The sequence below is a fragment of the Corvus brachyrhynchos genome, unplaced genomic scaffold (genome assembly GCF_000691975.1).
Source record: "Corvus brachyrhynchos isolate BGI_N302 unplaced genomic scaffold, ASM69197v1 scaffold6, whole genome shotgun sequence".
In the NCBI taxonomy this organism is placed as follows: domain Eukaryota; kingdom Metazoa; phylum Chordata; class Aves; order Passeriformes; family Corvidae; genus Corvus; species Corvus brachyrhynchos.
The window spans coordinates 2,347,413-2,369,460 of record NW_008238632.1 but is presented as its reverse complement, the minus strand read 5'-3'; the positions used below and the strand labels follow the sequence as shown (position 1 = coordinate 2,369,460).

The 22,048-nt window shown below is 41.8% G+C and overlaps 1 protein-coding gene across 9 annotated transcripts in view; it reads right to left on the bottom strand.

Annotated features, from left to right (window-relative positions):
- Positions 1 to 14,093, bottom strand: part of ARFGEF3 (ARFGEF family member 3) — a 91,770-nt gene extending 77,677 nt beyond the window's left edge. For 5 of the 9 annotated variants that reach the window (XM_017737241.1, XM_017737244.1, XM_017737243.1 and 2 more), the window contains exons 1-2: positions 13,806 to 14,091; positions 12,668 to 12,719 (exon numbers count right to left, since the gene is read on the bottom strand). In XM_017737241.1, coding sequence (XP_017592730.1) covers positions 12,668 to 12,719; positions 13,806 to 13,890 — 137 coding nt within the window. In that variant the 5' untranslated portion in view covers positions 13,891 to 14,091. Of the gene's footprint in view, positions 1 to 12,667; positions 12,720 to 13,805 lie in introns of all 9 variants that reach the window. The other 4 variants (XM_017737239.1, XM_017737240.1, XM_017737242.1 and 1 more) reach the window with 2 other exon arrangements.
- Between the last annotated feature and the right edge of the window lie 7,955 nt (positions 14,094 to 22,048).

The following is a 22,048-nucleotide window of genomic DNA, read 5'->3' as shown; positions in this document are numbered from 1 at the left end:
CCAAATGTCTCAGAAGCTCCTTTCTTGAATGTTTCTGGAATCAATTTAGCTCGAAGGACTCTTGAAACCTGTGAGCGTAGCATCCAAAACTACAGAGCTTCTAGAAAATATTTCCTCATAAGAGTGGCATACAATCCAGATCTACAGAAGCTGCCAAAACATCTGCTCCATGGTTTAGACAGCAATCTTCTAGCCAGTACAGAGCTGGCTATCACCTACATATCCAACACCAGTTTTTCCTGGATCCAAGAACATATACAGCATGCAGGCAGAGTGCGAAAGCGAGGTGCCACAGCAATACATCTCTAATTCAGAAAGCACCTTTAGGTGCTAACTTTTACATTGTGATTTTGTTACATGCCCTCTGTTAAAGAAGTTTTCATCATCACCCTCTGGGGGAGAACTCACATATGAAATCAGCAGATCAACAGGTGCCAAAACAAGGTACCTGTGCATTAGCTGGTACTCAATCAGCCAGAAAAAGACAGGGAAAAAGAAGGAAAAGAAATTACTACAGTGTATAGTACTAACTGAAGGATGCTAAAAACTGATGGTTGTTTAGACCTGCATCTCTTCTGGGCAGAACACCACATTTTTTTCAGACTTTCTACAGATTTTTGCAACAGCATATAAACATTTTGGGCATTATTAATACAGAACAAACTTATTCTCACATTAAAGTGGAGGAAGACTGGGAGGAGAGGGGAAAATGAAGAATGTCATAAGTCACTGCAGTGGATCCAGTTCAATTTCATGATAATGAAGACAGGTGGGAGCTCCTATGGCTTATGTGTAGCTACCCCGCACATCAGCATGTTGCCTGCCATCTGTCATCACATACTGCAATGAGCAGAGAACAATGAGAGCTTTGAGATATGTCCCAAAAAGAAGAGCAAAAAATGACAAACAGGAGGATGGAAATTAGAACAGATTCAATTAGCTGAACTTCCCATCCTTGCTAAAAATGTTTAACTGAAAATCTAATTAAGGTTGCTGCAGACTGTGCTCCCACTGTATTCTTGGAGAAAATTAATTGCCATTGTGTCATTTCCTGTTCTCATTACACACTCAGTCAATTAAACCTTTAGCATTTCCATGCTACAGCTATAAAACACCTGCAGAGATATCTTATAATGTTTGATTAGCTTGAGCACCTTCCACACTTCAGTTCAACCTGCCATTTAAATGCATCATCTGATAGCAGGAGAACACGAAGGACACGGCAGATAATCCTCAAGCAGAATGGGAGAGAATGATGCAAATTAACACAGTCAGTCCCTCCCAAGGTCTGAAGAACTGGGCTTGATAAGGCTGCACAAGAGGGAATGCAGACCAGAATTAGCTCAATGGATTTGAATGCAATGAAGTAAGAGAATGAAGTTTCCTCTTATACCTTGCAGTCCTTTTATAATTCCACCCTGTTTTGAGCGGTCCCCCACCACAGGATCCCACTGCTTACTGCACCATCTGCAGTTCTGTACTGTTAAGTGACAGTTCATCCAGGTTTTGCAGGGCTACACATGTAAGGTGTTTTACATAGGTGAAGTTCTCAGAATAAGCTGGTGCACAACAATATACTTCAAAACATGTTTAAGAACATTCTCCATTTACAGAATGTACAGAAAGTAGTTTCACACTCTTACTCTTAAGTATCCATACTGTTGCATGCCAGTGTAGACATACATACTACATACAGTTTGAGGCACAAATACCAACTTAACCCTGACTGAAACACATCAAGTACAACACAGAGGGAGAATGAAAGGAAGGGAACACCTTTGACTTGGATGAGGAGAAGCTGCCTGCCAGGGCAAGCAAAAAGCTCAGCAATAAAACCAAGTGTGTAATCCAGGACCAGCACCTCCCAGAGCACAGGCTGCCCCTTCTGAGCTACCCCACTCCGAGACTGTCAGCTTTGCCAACTGCAGAATGAGTCATGAGAACAAACACAGCCTTTATATTCAGCATGCTATGTTATAATAACCTTTCCAGTTGTCTGAGCTTGCTGTGGAGGGATGCTGTAAGAGGTCAGTCAAAACAGACTGCCAGAAAGGTCAGAGCAAGACAAATTACTATTGTAAGTAGAGAGATCATAAAAATCTTTCTATTCTCATTGTAATGACAAAAAAGCCTTTAGTGAGAAAAGAATAACGGCACATTAATTCACTCTCGTGATCAAAACTGTAATGAAATAATCTTAACTCCTTGTTGTTAATGCCTGGAACAGTCTCACAGCACACCTTCCCCTCCCTGACTTAGGGAAAAGGGCATAATAAATAAAGCATTCTTCCCTTCATGCAAATGGTGATAATCATATTATTTTTATCCCATTTCTGAAAATTAAAGATTAAAAATAAGACAGCTCTCTGCATTATCTTCTCTTGCTTTCACGGGGCCAGGGGTGGACAACTTGGTGTGCCGCGACCTTCCTAGAGAGAGTGTCCTGCAAGTAACAGCTCTTCAGGGGTGGTCGCAGGCCTCCCTGGGCAGTAGGTGTCTTCAACAAGTGTGGCAACTTCTCTGCTACGAGTGATTCCAGCTCTTGTGATTCAGCTCTTTGTGAAATCACCCACGGCAAACTCGGGGACAGAGAGACAGGAGGCTCATTTGGCTATTCCAAAGAGGTAGCCTTTATTGTCCAGCAGTCCCTGTGAAGGGGAGGCCAGGGACAAAGGCTCCCTAGTCAGGGGCAGAAACAGGGGATTTTTATGGGAAAGGCAGGGGGTGGGCAGAAACCAGCTAGCCAACGGGGTACAGGCTATTACCATACAGAAACAAGGCGTGCTGGGGGTGGTTCACTTTGTCACCATGACCCAGAGGAAGGTTGCTTATCTCTGGGGTGAGTCTTTTTGCCCTCAGGCCTCTCTCCTCCAAGGGAGTGCAGAAGGCTCTTGTGCGAAGGGCTCACAGCCCTCCAAAATCTTCCTGCTGAAAATTACAAAGGAAAAGCAAAATTCAGAACCTCAAGGCCTTATCAGCATGCAGTTTGCATTTCATAGAAAAATTCACAACCCAGTCTAAGAACAGATAAGAATTTCATTCACCACTGTTGCCATTTTCTGATACACTGTTTATTAGGCAGGATAACAGTCATAGCAAAAGTCTGACATTTTTTAGTCAGAGTAACCAACAGCTGAAAAGATCTTCTCCGTCTTGGCAGCTTAAAATGAACAGAGCAGCACAGTGTAATATTATTAGCACCACTTACTCAAGCAGAAGAGTTGGCCCATGATGAGAAAATAAACAGTAAAGACGAATTCTTAGAATTCTGCAAGTACCCACAGCTGCTACCCTTAAGTGCACCAAACAAAAGCAAACACTGTCCTCACACAAAAAGGGATAATTTAATTTACATAAAACAAATTCTAGTATTGTATATACGAACACATGTACGTATAAAAGTGGAAACGTAAATCTTTTTTCCTGTGCTAGTTTGGAGAACATTGATAAAAGATTCCACCAACAATTTCAGGGTTCATAATGGAAGTATTTAAAATCCAGACGAGGAACAGGAAATAAATGCATTCTTTTCCAAGTAACAGCTCTTCAAGAAGAAGGAAGATTTTGAGTCCTTGCTCACATTCTAGAGAAATGATTCCTGCAGAAATATGATCATCCCACTTAAAAAGAGAATTACAGTCAAGCTCAGAGAGAAGTTTGGACTCCACAGTATATAAATATAGGGCAAGTTCTCCCACCTCCACAATGCAAGAAGTCAAACCAGAGGATTACAACAGACCCCTCCAGCACTAAAATTTGTACCTCTATGCAAGTACAAGTTTGTCAATAGTATTAGAGACATAGTAGAGCAATAGGATAAAAGACAAAATCTGAAGCATTCCAGTTAGAACCCTCCTTTTCAAGAAAAAAGAAAATAAGTTATCTTTATGCCACTGCCACTACAAGACGGTCATGCACCATTAAGCAACTTTGGCGCTACAGTGCTACACGAGAATGAACAAACACTCAGTGTTGCAGTTTACAGGTTCTGCAAAAAAATAAGTTAGGACACAGTTGTCATACCATGTAGATATAAATGCTGACTTGCATCAACAGGACCAGGATTTTACACCAGTTAGTCAGAAGCATAGAGACACCTGTGGGCATGTTTCCCATGTCACGAGATTTGCCTCATATATTTGCACATATCAGGTGAGCTTCCACCTTTGCTAATAACTAAAGAAATTGTAATTCCTGGCTGAAGGCATTTGCATTTTTCTTTCTTATCACTTGCATCTTATTTTTAAAAAAAATCTTATTCTTTTCCTTCCTACAGAGCACAAAACTCTTCGCTTTTATCCAGTTACAATGGAAAGGCTTCTTCTCCTCTGACTTAAGGTTAACACTCCTTTTCTTTCACTGTCCGATTTTCTCACCTCAGCTGCTGACATCAGCTGTCTCTCAGAGTTCCGTCCAATGCAGTATTTAATTTTTCCTTCCTCTTTTTTTCATGTGTTCCCTCTTCCCTTCAATCCTTTTGCTTTTCAAACCAAGACACAAAGTCTTCATCCAACAGTTAAATAAGCCTGCCTTTGCAGGGAAATATGAGTTGCTTATCAGAGGATGCTTAATGACACAGGGAAGAGAAAATGAAGAATAATGCCCAAATGTAATTTCACACAGTTTCTTAGCTAGAACTTTAATAATTTTTTTTTTTTCCAACCTGGAATCTTGAATGAGATTGCAATTTAAAACTGCTTGGTATTAAAGAAGTGACAAAATGGTATTTCTAATCTTTTTTATTTATATCCTTTCCAAGATAAATGAATTTGCCACTGCAGAAGCAGCATAGCTTTACTCATGGGAAAGGCAAACGTGAACAATTTAATCTTTCAGCCAACCCAATGCAGCCAAGACCACAAAATTCATACAATCATAATTAAGTACCTCAACACAGTCACTCAGCTGGAGAGCACTTCTGAGGTCATTTGCCTCCTTGTATACTAGCTAATAACATCTTGATTTCGACAGAAACAGAAAGTTCCTAGATCAGAGCCTGACACTGTTGTCAAGACGAAAACAAAAGAGAACAAAAATACCCCATAAGCACAAGGCGTACCTTTACTTGAGAGGAAGAGAGAAAGCAAAAGATTCTACACAATATTAAAGTAAGGTGGACAAGGCCAAAATAATTATCAGATGCTTCCAGTCTCCAAAGCTCTAGTGTTAACCTCTCTCTGATATGTTATCATTGCTTTCCCTAGAACATCCACCCCCATAGATATTTGACCTTTTTGCACAAGGAATCATAGCCACTTACAAACTCTGCTCTTAAGGAACTTGATGACACATGTAAACCTCACCAGGTCTTAATTATAAAGCAATCTATATCCTTTAGGTGATTTTGTTGATTATCATTTGAATTGGAGTATGAAGATGAGGTGACAAGCTGGACTTGGTCAGCCTACAACTTTGAAAGCTTATCAAACTGTTCCACGAAGCCTCTCTTCCCTGTATTTGGTAAGCCTGGAAGGGAAGCTAAGGATTTGTCTAGTGAAAGCACTTTTGTTTCAAAATTTAAGTACACTGAAAATAACAAATAAAATGTCTTATGAGAATTGAGCTTCCATCAGGAGAAGTTTTACAATGCTGGGAGAAAGTAGGGCTAAGGGAATGGAAAAAGAGACACAGAGGTACTATCGCATGGACATCCTGCGAATTGCCTTATTTTCTCCACTGCAGCTGTGAGTTACAGAAGGCAGATGAAGAAATGGGAGAATGAGGTATATTTCTGGTCATTACTAGTTACATTTTAAAGGTCAATGCTGTAATCTGCAATGCCATTCAACTTTCACAGCAGTTCAGTGCTAAATCTTGACAGACCTAATGGTTGCTAAAAATATCCCCATGTTTGCAGTGCATTACGTAATTTTATACTCACTGCACTTAAGCATATTCAATTTCTTAAGCAAACAAACATTCAAGGAAATGAAAGGCAGTGAAATTCCTGAAGCTTTGTTACTTTGCATGGAATGTAAACAAAGGAAATGTGAGAAAAGACTTTCATTATTCCCACTGACCCCTTCATTTTCAAAACATAGAAAAGTCATGACTTGCACAGCATCACACAAAGACCAGAGCAGAGTAAAGCATGATTTAGCAGGAAAACAGTCCTCTCAGTTTCAGTGCCACCGCCCCCAACCGTATTTCATTCTCTAAGGCAATTATCAAAAGCCTCATGATGTTCTCCTTCTCTTCTGCAAGCACCGAAAATGATCAAATGTTTAAAACAAACACACACACTGCTATCCCATTAACATCCTTAGACCTTTAGGGCAATATTTCAGTTACATTTGCTGTTAGAAGTCAAACAGTTAAAACCATGGCTGCTCTCATCCTCAGCCCCAGCCAGCTGCTCCCCACTCCCACTCTACCAGCTGCCATGAAGGAAATCAACTTTAGCCCCGCCAAGACTAATTCACTGTGGGTTTTTGTCACAAAAGTAGAATGAATTTTTAGAAAAGTCTGTAAAAGGAACAAAGACCCAAGGCAGTGGTGAATATTACCGGTCACTAATACGAAGAACAGCTGGAAGGGCAGAAAGTTAGTTTCAGGAAGAGCAAGCACTGCCCTTTAAAAAAACCACCACTAAAGCCAAAGAAAAAAAAACTCAAACACACGAGTAACAGAAACCGTGCACCTTTTCTCATAACAATGGCAAACCTTGCTCAATACATTCAAGAGTCATAACCCCAGCTAATAGGTTTTCAGGGACTCCTGAGGCCTTCCAACACTTTCAGAACCTTGTCTTGATACCAAGAATTCAGACACACTGCATGGAAACTGACCCTACATATCCCTTTCCTCTCCAACACTACCGTCTTTTGGGGTCCCAGAACAGACGCAAAGTTTTGCTGAGATAAAAATACCTGCCCATTAGACAAGAAATAGGGCCACTTACATATCCCAGATTAAACATGCAGACTGATCCAAATACTGTATTAGTGCCACATTGCCTTTCTAAACACTGATTTCTTTCCCTCACCTACTTCTCAACATTAGAACCGGGAGTGCAACATTTTAAATCAAGACCAGTGCATATACACCATCCGAAACACCAAATGGACTACATAAGTGCCCCCAAAAGCCTGGGTCCAGGCTGTAAACTGCCAACGTGGGAGATGAAGGTCATTAATCCACACTGTCACTAGAATCTCTTCTTGGCCAGCTGCCTGCCAGGGAACTCATAATCCACCTGCTGAATGCCAGATAGTGACCATGTAATGGTGGAGCAGCATGAGTCACATCCAGCAGTCACATCCAGGAAGAAAGCACAGAAGCACCTAATGTCAGGTGGTTGTGGCAGCAAGACCAGGAAACAAATTGTTTTAAAAAAAGAGAGAGTAAAATAGAGAGAGAGAGATATGCGAGAGACAACCATTCCTCCCTCCCCACTCCTTACTTCTGTTCAGGGAATCTGCTATGTATGTATCAGCTTCCCTATCCACTCTCCCCCAGCAGAAAGAAACTAACAGAAAATATGAACAAAATTAAGAGATGGGAGAAGACAGAAACAATGAAATCACAAACGTTTCTTCACAATAGAGAAGGCAAAATGCATCCCAAGACTCAAGTGGATGAATTACCTGCAAAGGTAAGTGGATTGAAAGTCTCCATAGCACTGTCTGTTGGGTGATAATCACACCACAATTACTTCTTTTATTATTTGTTGAGCACATGTAAGGTAAAATGAGTGAGCATGTTGTTTTATTTAAGAGATTATAAACTGCATACTTCTCAAGAAGTATGTCAGATGCAAATCTAGAGATATCAAAAAAAAAACAAAAGTGGAACTATCACTTTCATCCCCAAATGTCCATGACTATAGAAAAAGTTCACAAACTGCCCTCAAAAGCTAGCACCAACATGATTAGTACTGGGACACAAACAGGAAGAGACGAACTGGACATGAGCTGGTTAGTATACAGGACCCTGGCTCACCACTGACTTCTGACCTCCCAGCTGTAATCTCCAGAATTACTGATCATTTCTGAAAGGCCAATGCAAAATATAAGAGTGATTTTAGTGGGTTGACCCTGCCTGGATGCCAGGATCCCACCAAATCCATTCTGTCACTCCCCTCCACAACTGGACAGGGGAGAGAAAATATAATGAAGGGTTCATGGTTTGAGATATGGACAGAGAGAGATCACTCACCAGATACTGGTACAGGCAAAACTGACTCAAATTAGAGATACTAACTGAATTTATTATTAACAAAACCAGAGCAGGATAACGAGAAGTAAAATAAGACCTAAACAGTTTCCCCCACTCCTCCCTCCTCCCACCCAGCAACACAGGGCGACAGGGAATGTGGGTTATGGTCAGTTCATCACATGTTGCTCCTGCCACTGTTTAGGGAAAGGAGTCGAGTCACAGCCTGCTTCAACATGGCTCCTCCACAAGGATCCAAGTCCTAACAAGAAACCTGCTCCAGCATGGGCTCCTCTCTTCATGGGTCCACAGGTACCTGCCAGGAGCCTGCTCCATCACAGGCCTCCCACAGGCTCACAGCCTCCTCTCAGGCATCCACCTGCTCCACTGTGAGTCTCCTCCATGGGCTGCAGACGCATTTCTGCACCCCCATGGACCTCCATGGGCTGCAGGGGCACAGCTCAGACTCCTCTACAGCCCATGGTCTGCACCTGGAGCACCTCCTCCTTCTTCACTGATCTTGGTGTCTGTTGAGTTGTTCCTCTCACCCCACTCTTCTCTGGAAGCAATTACATCTGCCAAACAACTTTTTTTCTTCTTCTTAAATTTGTTATCACAGAGGTGTTGCCACCATTCTGACTGGCCCAGATTTGGCCAGTGGCATGTCTGTCTTGGAGCCAGCTGGCACTGGCTCTGCTGGACATGGGGGAAGCTTCTGGCAGCTTCTCACAGAAGCCCCTCTGCTACCAAAACCTTGCTATGCAAACCCAATTCGCATTCCTTCCAAAAGAAGCTCCCTCAGAAGTCCCAACCAACCTCCTCTCTGCAGTAGCAAGTCTGTCTGATAGCAAGTCACTAAGTTTTACACAGCCTATAAGGCATGACTTAATTACATAATGCATTCCAAGAAACTCTGGCAATCCCAAGTATTTTCAAAGCAGTATGTGACGGGCAACTGCTGTCTATCCTCTTATTTTATTCTCTGATATGTGGATAATCCTCATGAGTATTAAACTGCTCTGATCAAACATTCTTTCTCAAAGCTCATTTTCTTGTGTCTGTTCAGTTACCTTTTATAGCTCATATTTCAGCCTCTAAAGTCACAACAAGCCAAGAAGAGAGCCTTGTTCAGTGTATAGTGTTGGCCTTAGGAGAGAATTTGCCATCTTGAAAATACCGAAGTGAATGTAGTCCAGCTGAGTAGCAAACAACTGTTTGCTGGCAGACAACATTAAGGTCTCTTAAGCTATTCTCCATGTGATCAATTCACCAATTAAAACACCAGCACATCAATTCCTCTTACCCAATTCATTATTTATAAATCAGCCACCCAGCCTCCTTAAGCCCTTAGTATATATCCAATCTTCACAACTCATGTTCAGAGACAAATATCATCATACTAGGCAGGTAACAAGAAACCAGTTCCCAATGGGTTATGTGACTCTCCCTTCTCAAGAATTCATGGAATATCTATAGCAAAGCCTTGAACAGACTTAAGTCCATTTCCATCTTGATCCACTTTCATCTCTGTTACTATCTCACACCCTCACCCAAAACTCTGATCATAAGTTAAAAGTACTGAAAAATCACACACATATTTCTATCTCAAGGCAGAGCTGACAAGACTCTGCAGGAAACTCCGTATTTGTTGGAGATTTGTATTTCTTTACGAAGTGAGACATTTAAATAATGCCCCTCACTAGAATCAATATGCAAGGTCATTAACTGGGATTTGGATTAATAAGTCAAATTAACATCAAAGGAAGTTGAACAGCAAAATAGTTTCATCTAGCTCCCTGAAGATATACCCAACAAATCTCTATCAAACTAATTAAGGAATTACATTCCAGCCTGGATGTCCAGTCACTGGGACTCCCTTGGGGCAAAAGTACCTCAGGTGCTCCCAAACATAGCAGACATATGCTATCTAAACTGCTACCAGACAAGTGCTGGAAACAGCTCCCATGCAAATGCTACAGCTGAAGCCCCCAATTAATTGCACAGACATCAGGGAACTGTAATGTGGTCTGCCTCATGTTCAGTAACAGAAGTCCAACACAATGCAAAACTATGGATAGGTCAGGAGCAGGCCAGAACACAGAAGTCATCTATCACAATACTACAGTGGAGATAAGTATGTAGCTGATATAATACATGTAAGAACCCCCTTGAACTCAAATGGTCATAGACCGAGGAAAAGCAGAGATACCTTGTCCTCCCCATTCTCACACTATGACCATGATTTTACAAAAGAAAATATTATGAAGAACCTCTACTCATCTAGAACTGGGGTGTCAGAAGCAGAAAATGGCTTTTTATTTTATAAGTAAAAACAGTGAGTATACAGTTTACACATTCTCATTCTTGTGAGCAGCCTTCATTCTTCAGTTCTAGAAAGAAAAGAACTTAAGTATGAAGTGTAGATTCAGATTCCAAGTGGATGAGCAGCCAGAGGCTGATCCGTGTTACAACAGCTGATACAATCTGCACCTGATGTAAGATGCAAGCAGAAAAGAAGCACGGCCAAGACATCTCCATCCTGTATCTTGTCTGTATTTCTGGTCGCAGCTGTTGTTCTACTTTCAAGGCTATCCTTTTCCAGTGTTAGGAACCATGCTTTTTAACAAATACCAAGTGAAGAACTTTTATCTAATTTGTACGTCATGCAGGTGAACTCCAACCCAAGATGTGGCCCAGTGTGCTGATCCAGAGCCTGGCAGTAGCTTGTTATCAGAGAGTGAAGGCTAAGTTTAGCAACATCTCCCACACTACCTAAGGTTGTGTGGCAGAGCCTTACCAAGGACCCCACAACAAAAGTTTTTGTCCAAATGCTCTTCTGTACCTTTCATTTTCCAAAACATCCAGTAATAATGAGTGCATTGCTACTGACAAGTCTAACATTAAGAGTTTACCTCATCATAGCTACACCTGCAAAGGTATTAGCTTTATTTTAAAAGATTGGGATTTACAGTGGGAAAAACACCCCAACTAAACAAATACATCATTAAGAACACTGGAGGAAGAAGAGAAAAAGGCCTCTCTGTAAAGAGGTAGTAGGCAAATGAAAAAGGAAGAAATGTAACAGCTAGCTAACTAATTCATAGGGAATGACAATAGCACTCAAAAGCAGAGACCACACACCATATTAAAGATAGAGGCTGATAAATGGGAAGGTGAAGAGCCAAGTTTTCTCCAGCCACAGTGTCAAGTAAACATAATTCTAATGGACCTGTTGGGAATTAGTCATCCAGCTGTTTCCATCCTGTGTTGGAAATGCATGTGTCTGGCTCAGGTCATGTCAGACCTGCCTTACATCCATCCCCCGTTGACTTGAGGCCTCTTGTGGACTGCAGCTTACTGGATTTTAGAGTGGCAAAAGAAATATGCCTATTCTTTCCCTATTTGGTGACTGCTCTGGAATAACCAGCTATTCAATCCCTAACTTTCCTTGCAAAGCATATCTGAAAGGAGCAGTAGGGAATAATGAGGTGATAAAAACACTCCCAGGGAGTAATATTGTGGCAAAAAAAATGTTCTCTCTGTCAGCAGCTCACAGTGGATATCTAAGAGGACCATAGGACAGGCCAAATATACAGCAACATTCCTACATACTCCTTTATAAACTCCATCGTCTCTGATTAAAGTACTTCTGAATGAGAAGGGTACCTGTGCGTCTGATAGATTTCAATCAATTTCTTCCATGGATTTGTTGAGGTGCTTTTTGCACGCATGCAATCTTTCAGCATCCATACATTCTTTAATAAGGCAAGCCTAAGCATTTCACATCTTAACTATTAAGCTGTGTGAAAGAACGTGCTTCTGTTTTAAGCAGTGCACTTGCTAGTTTCTTTTGATGATTCCTAATGGTTCTGTCAGAAAGGACAGTGAATAATTTTGCCTATTTATTTACTCCGTAACAATGACAATTTCCAAAATGAGATTTGAAATAGCTAGACAAATGAGGGTCATGCCACCTCTCCCATTTTATATGTGTACAAATGGAGGTGGGAAGAAGGAAGAAGGCTCAATCAAGATAATCTAGCAGGCTAGAGGAAGAAGCAGGCATAGAAACTGTATTATTTTAGTTCCTAGTCAGTGTCCTAGCTACATGATGATATAACTTTTCAGTTTCTAGAATATTTATTTCCAGTAACAAAACCTGATTTAGATTTAAAAGAACACAAGCACACTGAGAAGAACTAAGAAGTATCATTGCTTATAGTGAAAGGTGGAACTTAGAAGGGAAACTCTTTAGACCATAAGAGAGCCCTCCTTTCTAACCAATGTCACCACTATACCTACTCATGCCCCTTTTAACACATTTCCTTACATTTTGTTCAGGGCCAAAGGCCAAGGGCTCATCAGAAAATTATGTAGATATGTATATCTACAAACTGTAGAAATCACATAGATGCAGCCCACTCCTCTGTCTACCTCACTTTTAATTCAAAATTTTTGCTTCAGTTTTACAAATACTCAAAAGCTCTACAGAACTCAAGTTCAATGTTCTTACCTCAGCTGATAGGGCGGTATCTTGATAGCAGCATCGGGAGAATCCAAGGTTTCTGTATAATTAAAGGAAACAACAGGGCTTTTGAAAGAAACTTCTGAGTTCAACCACAGTAATACATCTGGCTACAGTCTCCAACCCAATGATCCTAAAGTCTACACCTACTAGAGCTGACAGAACAATAACCACTGCTGCTCTAAGTTGCCAAAGCTTTGCATAAATCTGTCAGGACATTGCATGCCCAATGAGAAGGCACATAGTACCATCTTTTCCCTTTCACTTATCAGCACTTCGGCAGCACATCCACTAAAACTGGAACAATATAGAGGATATTTGCATGTGCAAGACTAACACACAATTAATGAAGCAACCCATGCAACATCAAGATGAAAGGCCAGTAATAAGACAGCAACAGGTCTGATCTACCACAGAATGTTGTAGCTATGTATGAATGAAAAAAAAATATTAAAAGCAATTGAAAGTATCCCAGTTATGCTGATTTAACTAAAGGTTCTTGATGATTGGTGTTCCAGGCTGTTAGTGTCAAAAAACACTCCAAGCCACAAACAATCTCTGAAAATGGGTGGATGCTGAAATGTACCTAAGCTCATATTGCCTTAAAAGATTAATTCTTTATACTGATCATTATAAAGCAAGGATAAAAGAGCTCATGGAGTCCAGTAAAACAAAACTTCTAGCTTTTAAAATAGATTCCCGAACGTAAGACAGCGTAAAAACTGCACTGCATGTTTTTTTACGATGATTTAAGGGAGGGAGGGGGCCTTTTAAGGAAAAGATAGCACCTCCAAAACGTACATGGAAACTGACAGCTACTGATACCCATATATCTGCCTCGCAAGAGCCACGAAGCAGATGCAGGAGGTGAGGAAGGCGAGGGGCGCGGATGCTCTCGGGGACCGGCAGCAGGTGACACGGCCCCTTCCAGCAGCGCGGAGCTCCCGGGCATTTTGAACGGCCCAGGTGCTCCGCTCCCTTCCCAGCCGCTGGAGGCTCAGCGGCCGGCGCGGAACAAGGTTGTTGCGGTCTCCCTGCCCCCGCCGTTACAAAACCTCTCCATCGGCGCTGCTGCCCCGCTCCGCTCTCCCGCGGGCAGCCCGGCGCCGCTGCCCGCGCCCCTTACCGATGGCCGAGGTGCAGCTCTCCTTGATGGCCCTGTGCTTGCTCCCCGACGCCTCCTTCTGCAGCTTTCGCAGGATTTCTTCCATCTTGCCCCCCCCGGGATCCTCGCCTAGCCGCGGGGGAAGAGGAGAGGCGGCGAGGAGGAGGAGGGAGGAGGAGGAGAGGGCGGCAGAAGGGAGGAAGCGCAACCGCGCGTCCTGGATCGACCCCCCCGAGGAGGATTACTCCACGCAGCTGACGCAGGCCGAGGTGGAGAGCTGCATGAAGAAGTACGAGGTTGGTGGCCCGGTGGCCTTCGTCACCTTTTTGTCCCCATTTTGTCCCCTTTTTGTCACCTTTTTGTCCCCTTTTTGTCCCCTTTTTTGTCCCTTTTTTGTCCCCTTTGTCCCCTTGTCCCTGGACCTGCTGGGCTCGCCAAGGTGTTCCTGGGGCTCCCTGAGGTGTCCCAGTGGCCATCGGGATCCCCAAGGTGTCCTTCAGGGCTCCTTGAGGTGTCCTCGTGGTCGGTGGCCTCACCAAAGTGTCCCTGGAGCTGGTGGCCTTCCCGCTGCCGCAGCGCAGCCCCGGTGTCCCGCAGTGCCCTGCGGAGCCGCGGGCGCTCCCGCACCGGGCCGGACGCAGGGAGCCAGGCCAGCACACCGGCGTGTGTGCCGGCTATGGGTATAGCCTGAAACGAGTGGGGTAAAGTAAGTGGCTGTGAGATCTACGCCTTTCTTCCTGGCTGGCAAGTGCAGAAGGTCACGACTTAAGCTACTTGTCTGTGCCTTCACAGGCACGCACACCTTAATGTCCCCAACAAGCCAGTCTCCAGAAGAAAGAACAGCCATTCCAGTAGCTCAGACCTTCCCCTTCACACCCGGAATGCTTCCTACCCATCAAACCTCCTACCTTCTTCAGTTTGATGTTTCCCTGCCTTATCTGTAGTTTATATGCTACTCGCCCTTTTTGTGACTGCATCAGTTAATTGAGTGTTACAACGTCGTCGTCTTCTTGCAGAATCTCTCTTAAAAGAGACAAGAAGACAAGCAGACAATGGAAAGAAAAAGACAGCAGATAAGAAAGGCATTCCAGGTAGCAGCTGGCAGTATTAGCAGTTATGTCTCCTACTGCTAATTGGAAGAGTACCAATGGTGAATTACCAGGCAGGATATTGGCACCTGGTGAATCAGCCATAGCATTTCCCATAGGATATTGGGCTTTCAAAGGCTGTCCCTTGTCCAAATACTTACAAGAGCTCATCCTGTGTTCAGACATATAATGAATGCATAATCCATAGTTGCCTTTTAAGGCCAGAATTTAAAAGTCCTGTCAGAAAAGAAAAGGATTTAGCATGATGCCAGAAAGGTCTAGAGGTGGATAGGTTATTGCTGGAGGTGGAGAGGTGTAACCTATTGCTACAATACTAAGAATTTTAAAAAAGCAACCAACCAAACAAAAAGCCTGACAACAACCAACCAACCAACCAACCAACAAAAAACCCTAACCAAAATACCCCAACCTTTAACAGAAATACCATTTAGCTTCCAATTTCAGGCCATAAACCAACCTCTAAGACACTAAAAGTAGTTTCCCAAGGTTTCTTGCCTCAGACCATGCTCTGCCACCTTCCTTAGAACGAAAAATCTCGTGATAGCTGGTGACTGAGATTGTCAAGGCACTATGATGCTGTACGTCAAGGCTCAAGTTGAAGTGATGATGAATTGTTTCCCACCCATGTGCTTCCTCTTTATTCTGTGTTGTGCTTAGTGGAAATGAGCATGAGGGTCGGTTTCTGGCTTTTCAAGGCTTTGTTTTTGTTTTTCCTGGGGGGGGGGGAACAGAAAAAAGGACTATGATGGTGATTTAGGTATTTTTAATGAGGAAATTATGTACCAGAGTTCATTTGGATCGCTGGAACATAAAAGATAAATATGTATCTATAAGTAGTAAATAATTAATTGCTTATTTTCAGGGAACCACTGATGAAACTGAATTAATTTTTAATTTCAGATTATTTCTAGCTATATGCATCATGAACATACTGGTTAATTTCTCTGTAGTCCCTATAGGAAGGTCTTTGCAGCTGGCATGTTCACCAGAGCTATAGTGTTTTTCATAGATGCTCGATGTCACTGAACCAAGATTTGTATTCATGTTTCACTCACTGTCCAGTGTGTTCAAGCAACATGGATTCTGTGCTGCTAAACACTTTCTCTCAGTAGTAATGTCATCATCTTGTGAGAAATGAAGGTCATGTTCAGGCTCTCTAGAGCATCTTAAGGTCTGCCAGTAAGACTATGCAGAAGGAGGAACAAGTGAGCCATGATGACTCTTCCCGAGCGTATGTGTCAGAGTACGATGAGTCAGCTTGCTGAAACTTTTCACGTGAGGCCCTCCATTTCCATATGGACAGGAGTCCATGAGTCCTTGAGTCTGTTGTCTATAGTACTCACGTAAATACACAGTAACCATGTCCTGCTGGAAGTTACTCCGTGAATAAGCTTTGCTTAGGGAGGAGGTCATATTTAATCATGCGCTCTGGACTCGGTTTCAAGACAAATGTCCTAAAATGTCACAATGTCTGGAAGTCCAGCTACAGAGTAGGGACGATGGTGATGAAGCCTCCTGTCTTGCCATGAAGAAAAAACTAAGCTTTCTATGGTCATCCTTACAGCTCAGAAGTCCTCCTTGCTTTGTCCTGGCTTTTGAAAGCAGCCTTCTACAGCAGTAGGAGTCAGTGCTGTTGATCTCCTGCAGAGCTGAAGCCTGGTCCAACTGGAAGTCAGAAGGCTCCTATGCATATCTGGTATCTGCAGGATGCAGTAGTCATGTATCACTAAGATGCAGTGGCAGATACACAGTGTGCTTTTGTAACACTCACCTGGCCATGCCAGCGCTACTGATCTTTTGCATTATGTGAATACTGATTGTATCCTGGGATACATTCACAGCTCTGAGCACACACCTGTCTGCCCTGTAATTCTAGTCTTTGGGAACATAAAAAAGAATTAAAAAGTACAGTAGAAATGTACTGTTTCCCAAAGTTTAAAGGCACGTTAGACTGCAAGATAATCACATATCTTTTCTATTAGTCATTATCACTCATGTATTATCACCTGTCCCTTGGCCATTTTAACAATATTCTTTGTCAAGATCTCATTGTATACTGCAGATGCTGGAAAGGGTGGACCAAAAAGATGGGCTGTGTCCCTGAGAACTTCCTTCAAATTTAATTACAAAATACTAAGAAATTCCCTCTAATGACAGGAAAACCACCTGGTTCCATGGTTCAAAAATTATGCCTTGCCAGATTTTTCAAAATTACTCTTCCCAGAAGCACCCCTATGACAGGACTGACCAGCCCTTGCAAAAGAAGCTTGGGCTCTGTTTTGCTCAAGAAGCTCTGTACATGTGACTGCCCTTACGAAGGATAAATTGCTAAAAAAAATTCAAGTGGAGGGAGCTGTAGCTGGAACATGGGCTCATCACCACCTTTGTGACACCTCATAGCAGATGGAGGTACTCTTTCTTCCCTCTCCCAGAGGGCATCGAGACAGACAAGCAAGACCCTTGTCAGGATTTCGGTTTTGGTTGTCTAGACTGTAAGCACACCACTGATGATGGGGTGGCATCTGTCATTATTTGCCTGATTACACAGGGAGTTACCAGAGGCTGGAGCTGAGGGCTCAATGAAGTCCTTGCTGAGCTGCTGCTACTTTCTGTGCCCTTCAAAGTATGACCTTTCTGAGCAAGGCAAAGCACATTAGGCACCTGCTCAGTGCAGGATTACAGAGTTAGGGAGAAAAAGCCTCTGGAGTGGGAGCTGTAAATACAGCCAACATATATTCAGCACTGTCTTTTCGGTACAGCCTCACAACAATTATTCTGTGAAGAGCAGTTGTAGCAAATGTAAAGTCTTCGGATCCATGCAAGGGTAGAAATACGAGATAAGACTTTCTGGCCTTGTTGAAGATATATGTTCTGCAAAGACAGACAAAAAATAAAAATCCCCATAACTGTCTTCAATTTACCATAATCTTTTCATCCCTGCAGAGTTGCCAAGGCAGTTGAAGAAGGCATCAGGAACACAGAACAGCTATTCTGGGCCAGATCAAAATCGTTTTTACCCAGTAGTGTATTTCTGACAGAAGTTAGATGGGCATTCTTAAAGAAAGGGCAGAAAGAGTATAGTGCCCTTTCCTCTGCTAAAATCTCCCAGTTTCTGTTAAATTGCAGACTAGGCACTTCCTGAGACAGTGGTTTTTATCTTCATGTATTCAGTAATACCTGGCAGATTTTTCTTCTGGGAATGTATCTAATTCCTTTTGAATCTTTTTTATGCTTTTGACCTGCACAACTACCCTCTGGCAGTGAGTTCCACAGCCAAGCTGTATGCAAACAAAAGAAAATTCTTTTTTGACCAGTTTTAGCTTCTTTTTGCTTAGTTTTTTGATGCTACCTACCTTTTGTGCTGTGAGAAGCAATGCATAAGCATCCCCTAATTTCTCCCCACCATTCATGATTCTTTATGCATTGAGCATGTTCTCCCTCAGCTGTTTTTATTCCAGTCTACAGTGAACTATTCCATTTAATCTTTCTCCCTAAATGATTTTTAGTCATTCATAGGAGACTGCCCTTCACTGTACTAATTCCAGTTCTTCTCTACCCTGAAATACAAGAGCTTGTGAAGAAGAGTGAGTACATGGGAAAAGGCAGCGTGAAGATTTGAACAATCAAAGCTCTCTTGCTTCCATCAGACTCCACTGAAAAGGCTTTGAGGGGCAAGAAAATTACAAGTAACTGTGGAGTTAACCTTAATATCACAAGAGTTCCAAGTCAGCCAGAAAACTAAACTTCAGAGTCCCACTTTTCTCCCATAATCTAGAGGATTCCCCTAGTTTAATCTATGGAAAGAAAGCTTAAAAGTGCAGTCCATTCAAAAGCTGAATACAAAAGGATTGTATCATCTGGCCATCATATATTTGGAATATGCAAAATGGACAAGCCCAAACTCTGAAGCTGTCTCTGAAAAGCGACTGAGCTGGTAACTTGTCATGTAGCTGTATGAAATGTAGGTCACTGAAAGTTACAAATGCATTATACATATTTGTGTCCATAACCTGCTTTACAATCTGTTGTGGCCTTTCCTCATTATGAGGAAACAGGGACATCATGGCATCTGCAGCTGCCAGAGGCTTGTGTTACAAAGTCAAGAAAGGTCAGCAAGGTCTAACTAAATACATCTCTACTGGCCAGGAAATGGATTGTGATTTGCACTGCCCATTTATTGTTAAGCATATAAATGCATGTGTTGAAGTACTAGAAATACTCCTAGAAAAGTTAAACATTATACAAATTTTCAACGTACTATGCTCTTTTTGAAATAGATAAATAGATTTTCGTGCCACTATTACAAATTTTAATGGAGGACCACTCCCTGACAAATCTCTGAATTTGTTAAGTATGGTGCAAAGTAAAGAGAAACACAAGGGGACAGGTTAAATAGATGTTTAATAGTATTAATATGTAGATTCTGTTCTGCCACAGATCAATCTGGGATGAATTCCCTGGTTTTGGGCCATTGCTCTCAGGTTTACAATGCAATAGGGGGAAAATTCAATTCAGAGCCTTCTTTTTATGCATTCGTATAATACTCAATATAAACACAAGAAAGAAGTCTCCTTCTTCTTCTCTGTGCTGCTCCCAAACTCTCTGAGATACAGTTTGACTCTGTTAGTCAATGGTGCTTATTTTTCTTATTTTTTAAGAGCAACTTAAAAGATTTAAAAGATAAAATGTTCTGAATTAAGATAGATAGTTAGCTTCAGATCATAGTTTAGTTCCTATTTATTATGCCTTTTCCTCGCAATAATAAGACGGAACTTATTTCAAGGGAAGTAAGTCCTGGTCTCCAAAAGTTCTTCCAAAGGGTGTAAAGATCTGTTACACCCCATTTGCTCTTGTCCCTGCAGACATTAGTTTTCATCTCAAAGGTATCACTGAATCACGGAATCAATTAGGTTGGAAAAGACTATCAATTACCTGTACATCTCCCTCTGTCATCTGACTGGGCACAGGACTGGTTTTCTGAATTTCACACTTAAATTGCATATTAGCAGTAAAGTTGACCAGTAAGTAGACCTGTGGTATAGCCACACACTTGGAAGCTTTCTTGGAATGTTCTTCAAGAGGCCAGTTTGCTATAAACTGACTGATGAACTTGTACGTTGAGTAATGTCCTTTTACATTTCACTACTAGTATTAATCAACATGAAATCAATGTTCAGATTGTTATTGGCATGTACTCTCTGGAGCTATAATCAGAGGGAGTAGAGCATTCAGCTTCCAACTTGCTGGGAGTAGACAGTAATTGCCTTTAATTCATGATCTGAAAATCCAATGCTAAGTGATATTGAACCTCACAAAAGCTCTTGTTACAGCAATAGTCACACAAGCACCCAACCTTGTGGACCTGAGGGAGAGCACTGCTAACCATGTGTATAATTTTTGAAAACTTCTCTTGCATTAAATGAAAAATCTAGCAGAAATATAGTGTTTCCCAACATGTATTTTGAAAAGGGATTTCAAGGAATGGCATTGCAGAGTTCTGTATTTAAATTTCAGTAGCTTCCAGATCAAATATACTCAGTCTAGAAATGAAAAACCTTGGGGGAAAACAGATCTAATAACCAAGGCTACAGGTTCATCTGGTTTCTAGTAGTCAAACTGGACTTCGTGCTATCTTCAGTGTACTAGGGCAAGCAGAAAGAAAAAAAATATTGAAATTTGGGGAGATTATTAAAAGGATGGTCCTTTAAAGAACAAAGACTATTTTTAGGGATACAGTACAAATGGATTTTGATGGTTTGATCTTATATATGCCTACCAGTACTCTTGCTTTCTGTCTTACTGTAAGTCTCACTGATTTCATTAGTATATGATTGGTCCTGTGCAACTCTTTTCTCTTATGTTTTATTGAAACAATTGCAACCAGCAGAACTGTGTGATTTTGTGTCTCAAGAGCAGCTTTTCTACCATAGCCCCTTACTTTTGCAATGTGTTCTCTCACATTTGATCCGTAAGAACTGATAAAAACTAGTCACCTTACTGGACATGTGTAAGATGATTTGCTGAAATTTGTACAGATTTGGACAAGTTTTCAATGTGCAGCAAAAAGCATAACCCAGATACATAAGCCAGTCTTGCATTTTGTTTTAATTCTTCATGACAACAAACAGGGACATCTTCTCAAATAAAGGTTATCAGATTGCATTAAAATTGGCAAAACATTATCTTCTCTCTTTGGTCTAGAAGTAGTGAAATTAATCTGATTGAAATGCAAAGCAATTACCCCTACTCCCATCCAGATGGAAGACTTCAGCCCCAGTTAGTATTTGACAAAGTGGGTGAAAATGAGATTGTACTGTGGCAGTTGCCAGGTAACCTTGAGGTAGTGCCACCTATAATGCCAGCCAACTTTATAAATGACATATGTATTACAGATACAATATTGATTTCATGTAGTTGCATGTCACTAGTAATGAGAAAATTGTTCATTTTATTTACTGTGCCTTTTCCAATCTTCGTGGAAGTTGAAAACATTATCTTCTTAAACACCAAGGGTCTACTTTGAATAATTTCTTCATTTGGGAACAAATTAATTCAATTGTTGTCCAGGCCAAGGGTAAGCTGATCTTTATGGTGCAGAACAGAGCATCATTGACCCATTAATGAATAGTGATGTAGGTATCAGAATAAGAGGATTTAGTCATGTTGCTTTAGCCATGATTTTGAAGTACAACACATATGAAATAGAAATAACTTTTTAAAATTAAACTCTGAAGTTCCATTGTTTCCATTCAGCCTTGTGCAAGATGTTTTAAGCTAATTTACTGTTATTGGCCATAGACACAGCTTCCTATCAGCACTGTAGAAGGCTGTCCCTTCAGAACTGGAAGAAAATCCTGTAGCTACCATAACCCTGCCCAAAACGCAAGTTAACATACCTCACATATTCTAGTCCTTGGATGCTTCAGTATATGTATGTGCATACACATGACTCTCTGGGGAGGGCAGCAGCATTTCCTTCCTTCCTTCCTTCCTGCCTTCCTGCCTTCCTTCCTGCCTTCCTGCCTTCCTTCCTTCTTTCCTGCCTGCCTGCCTTCCTTCCTGCCTGCCTTCCTGCCTTCCTTCCTGCCTTCCTGCCTGCCTGCCTGCCTGCCTGCCTGCCTTCCTGCCTTCCTGCCTTCCTTCCTGCCTTCCTTC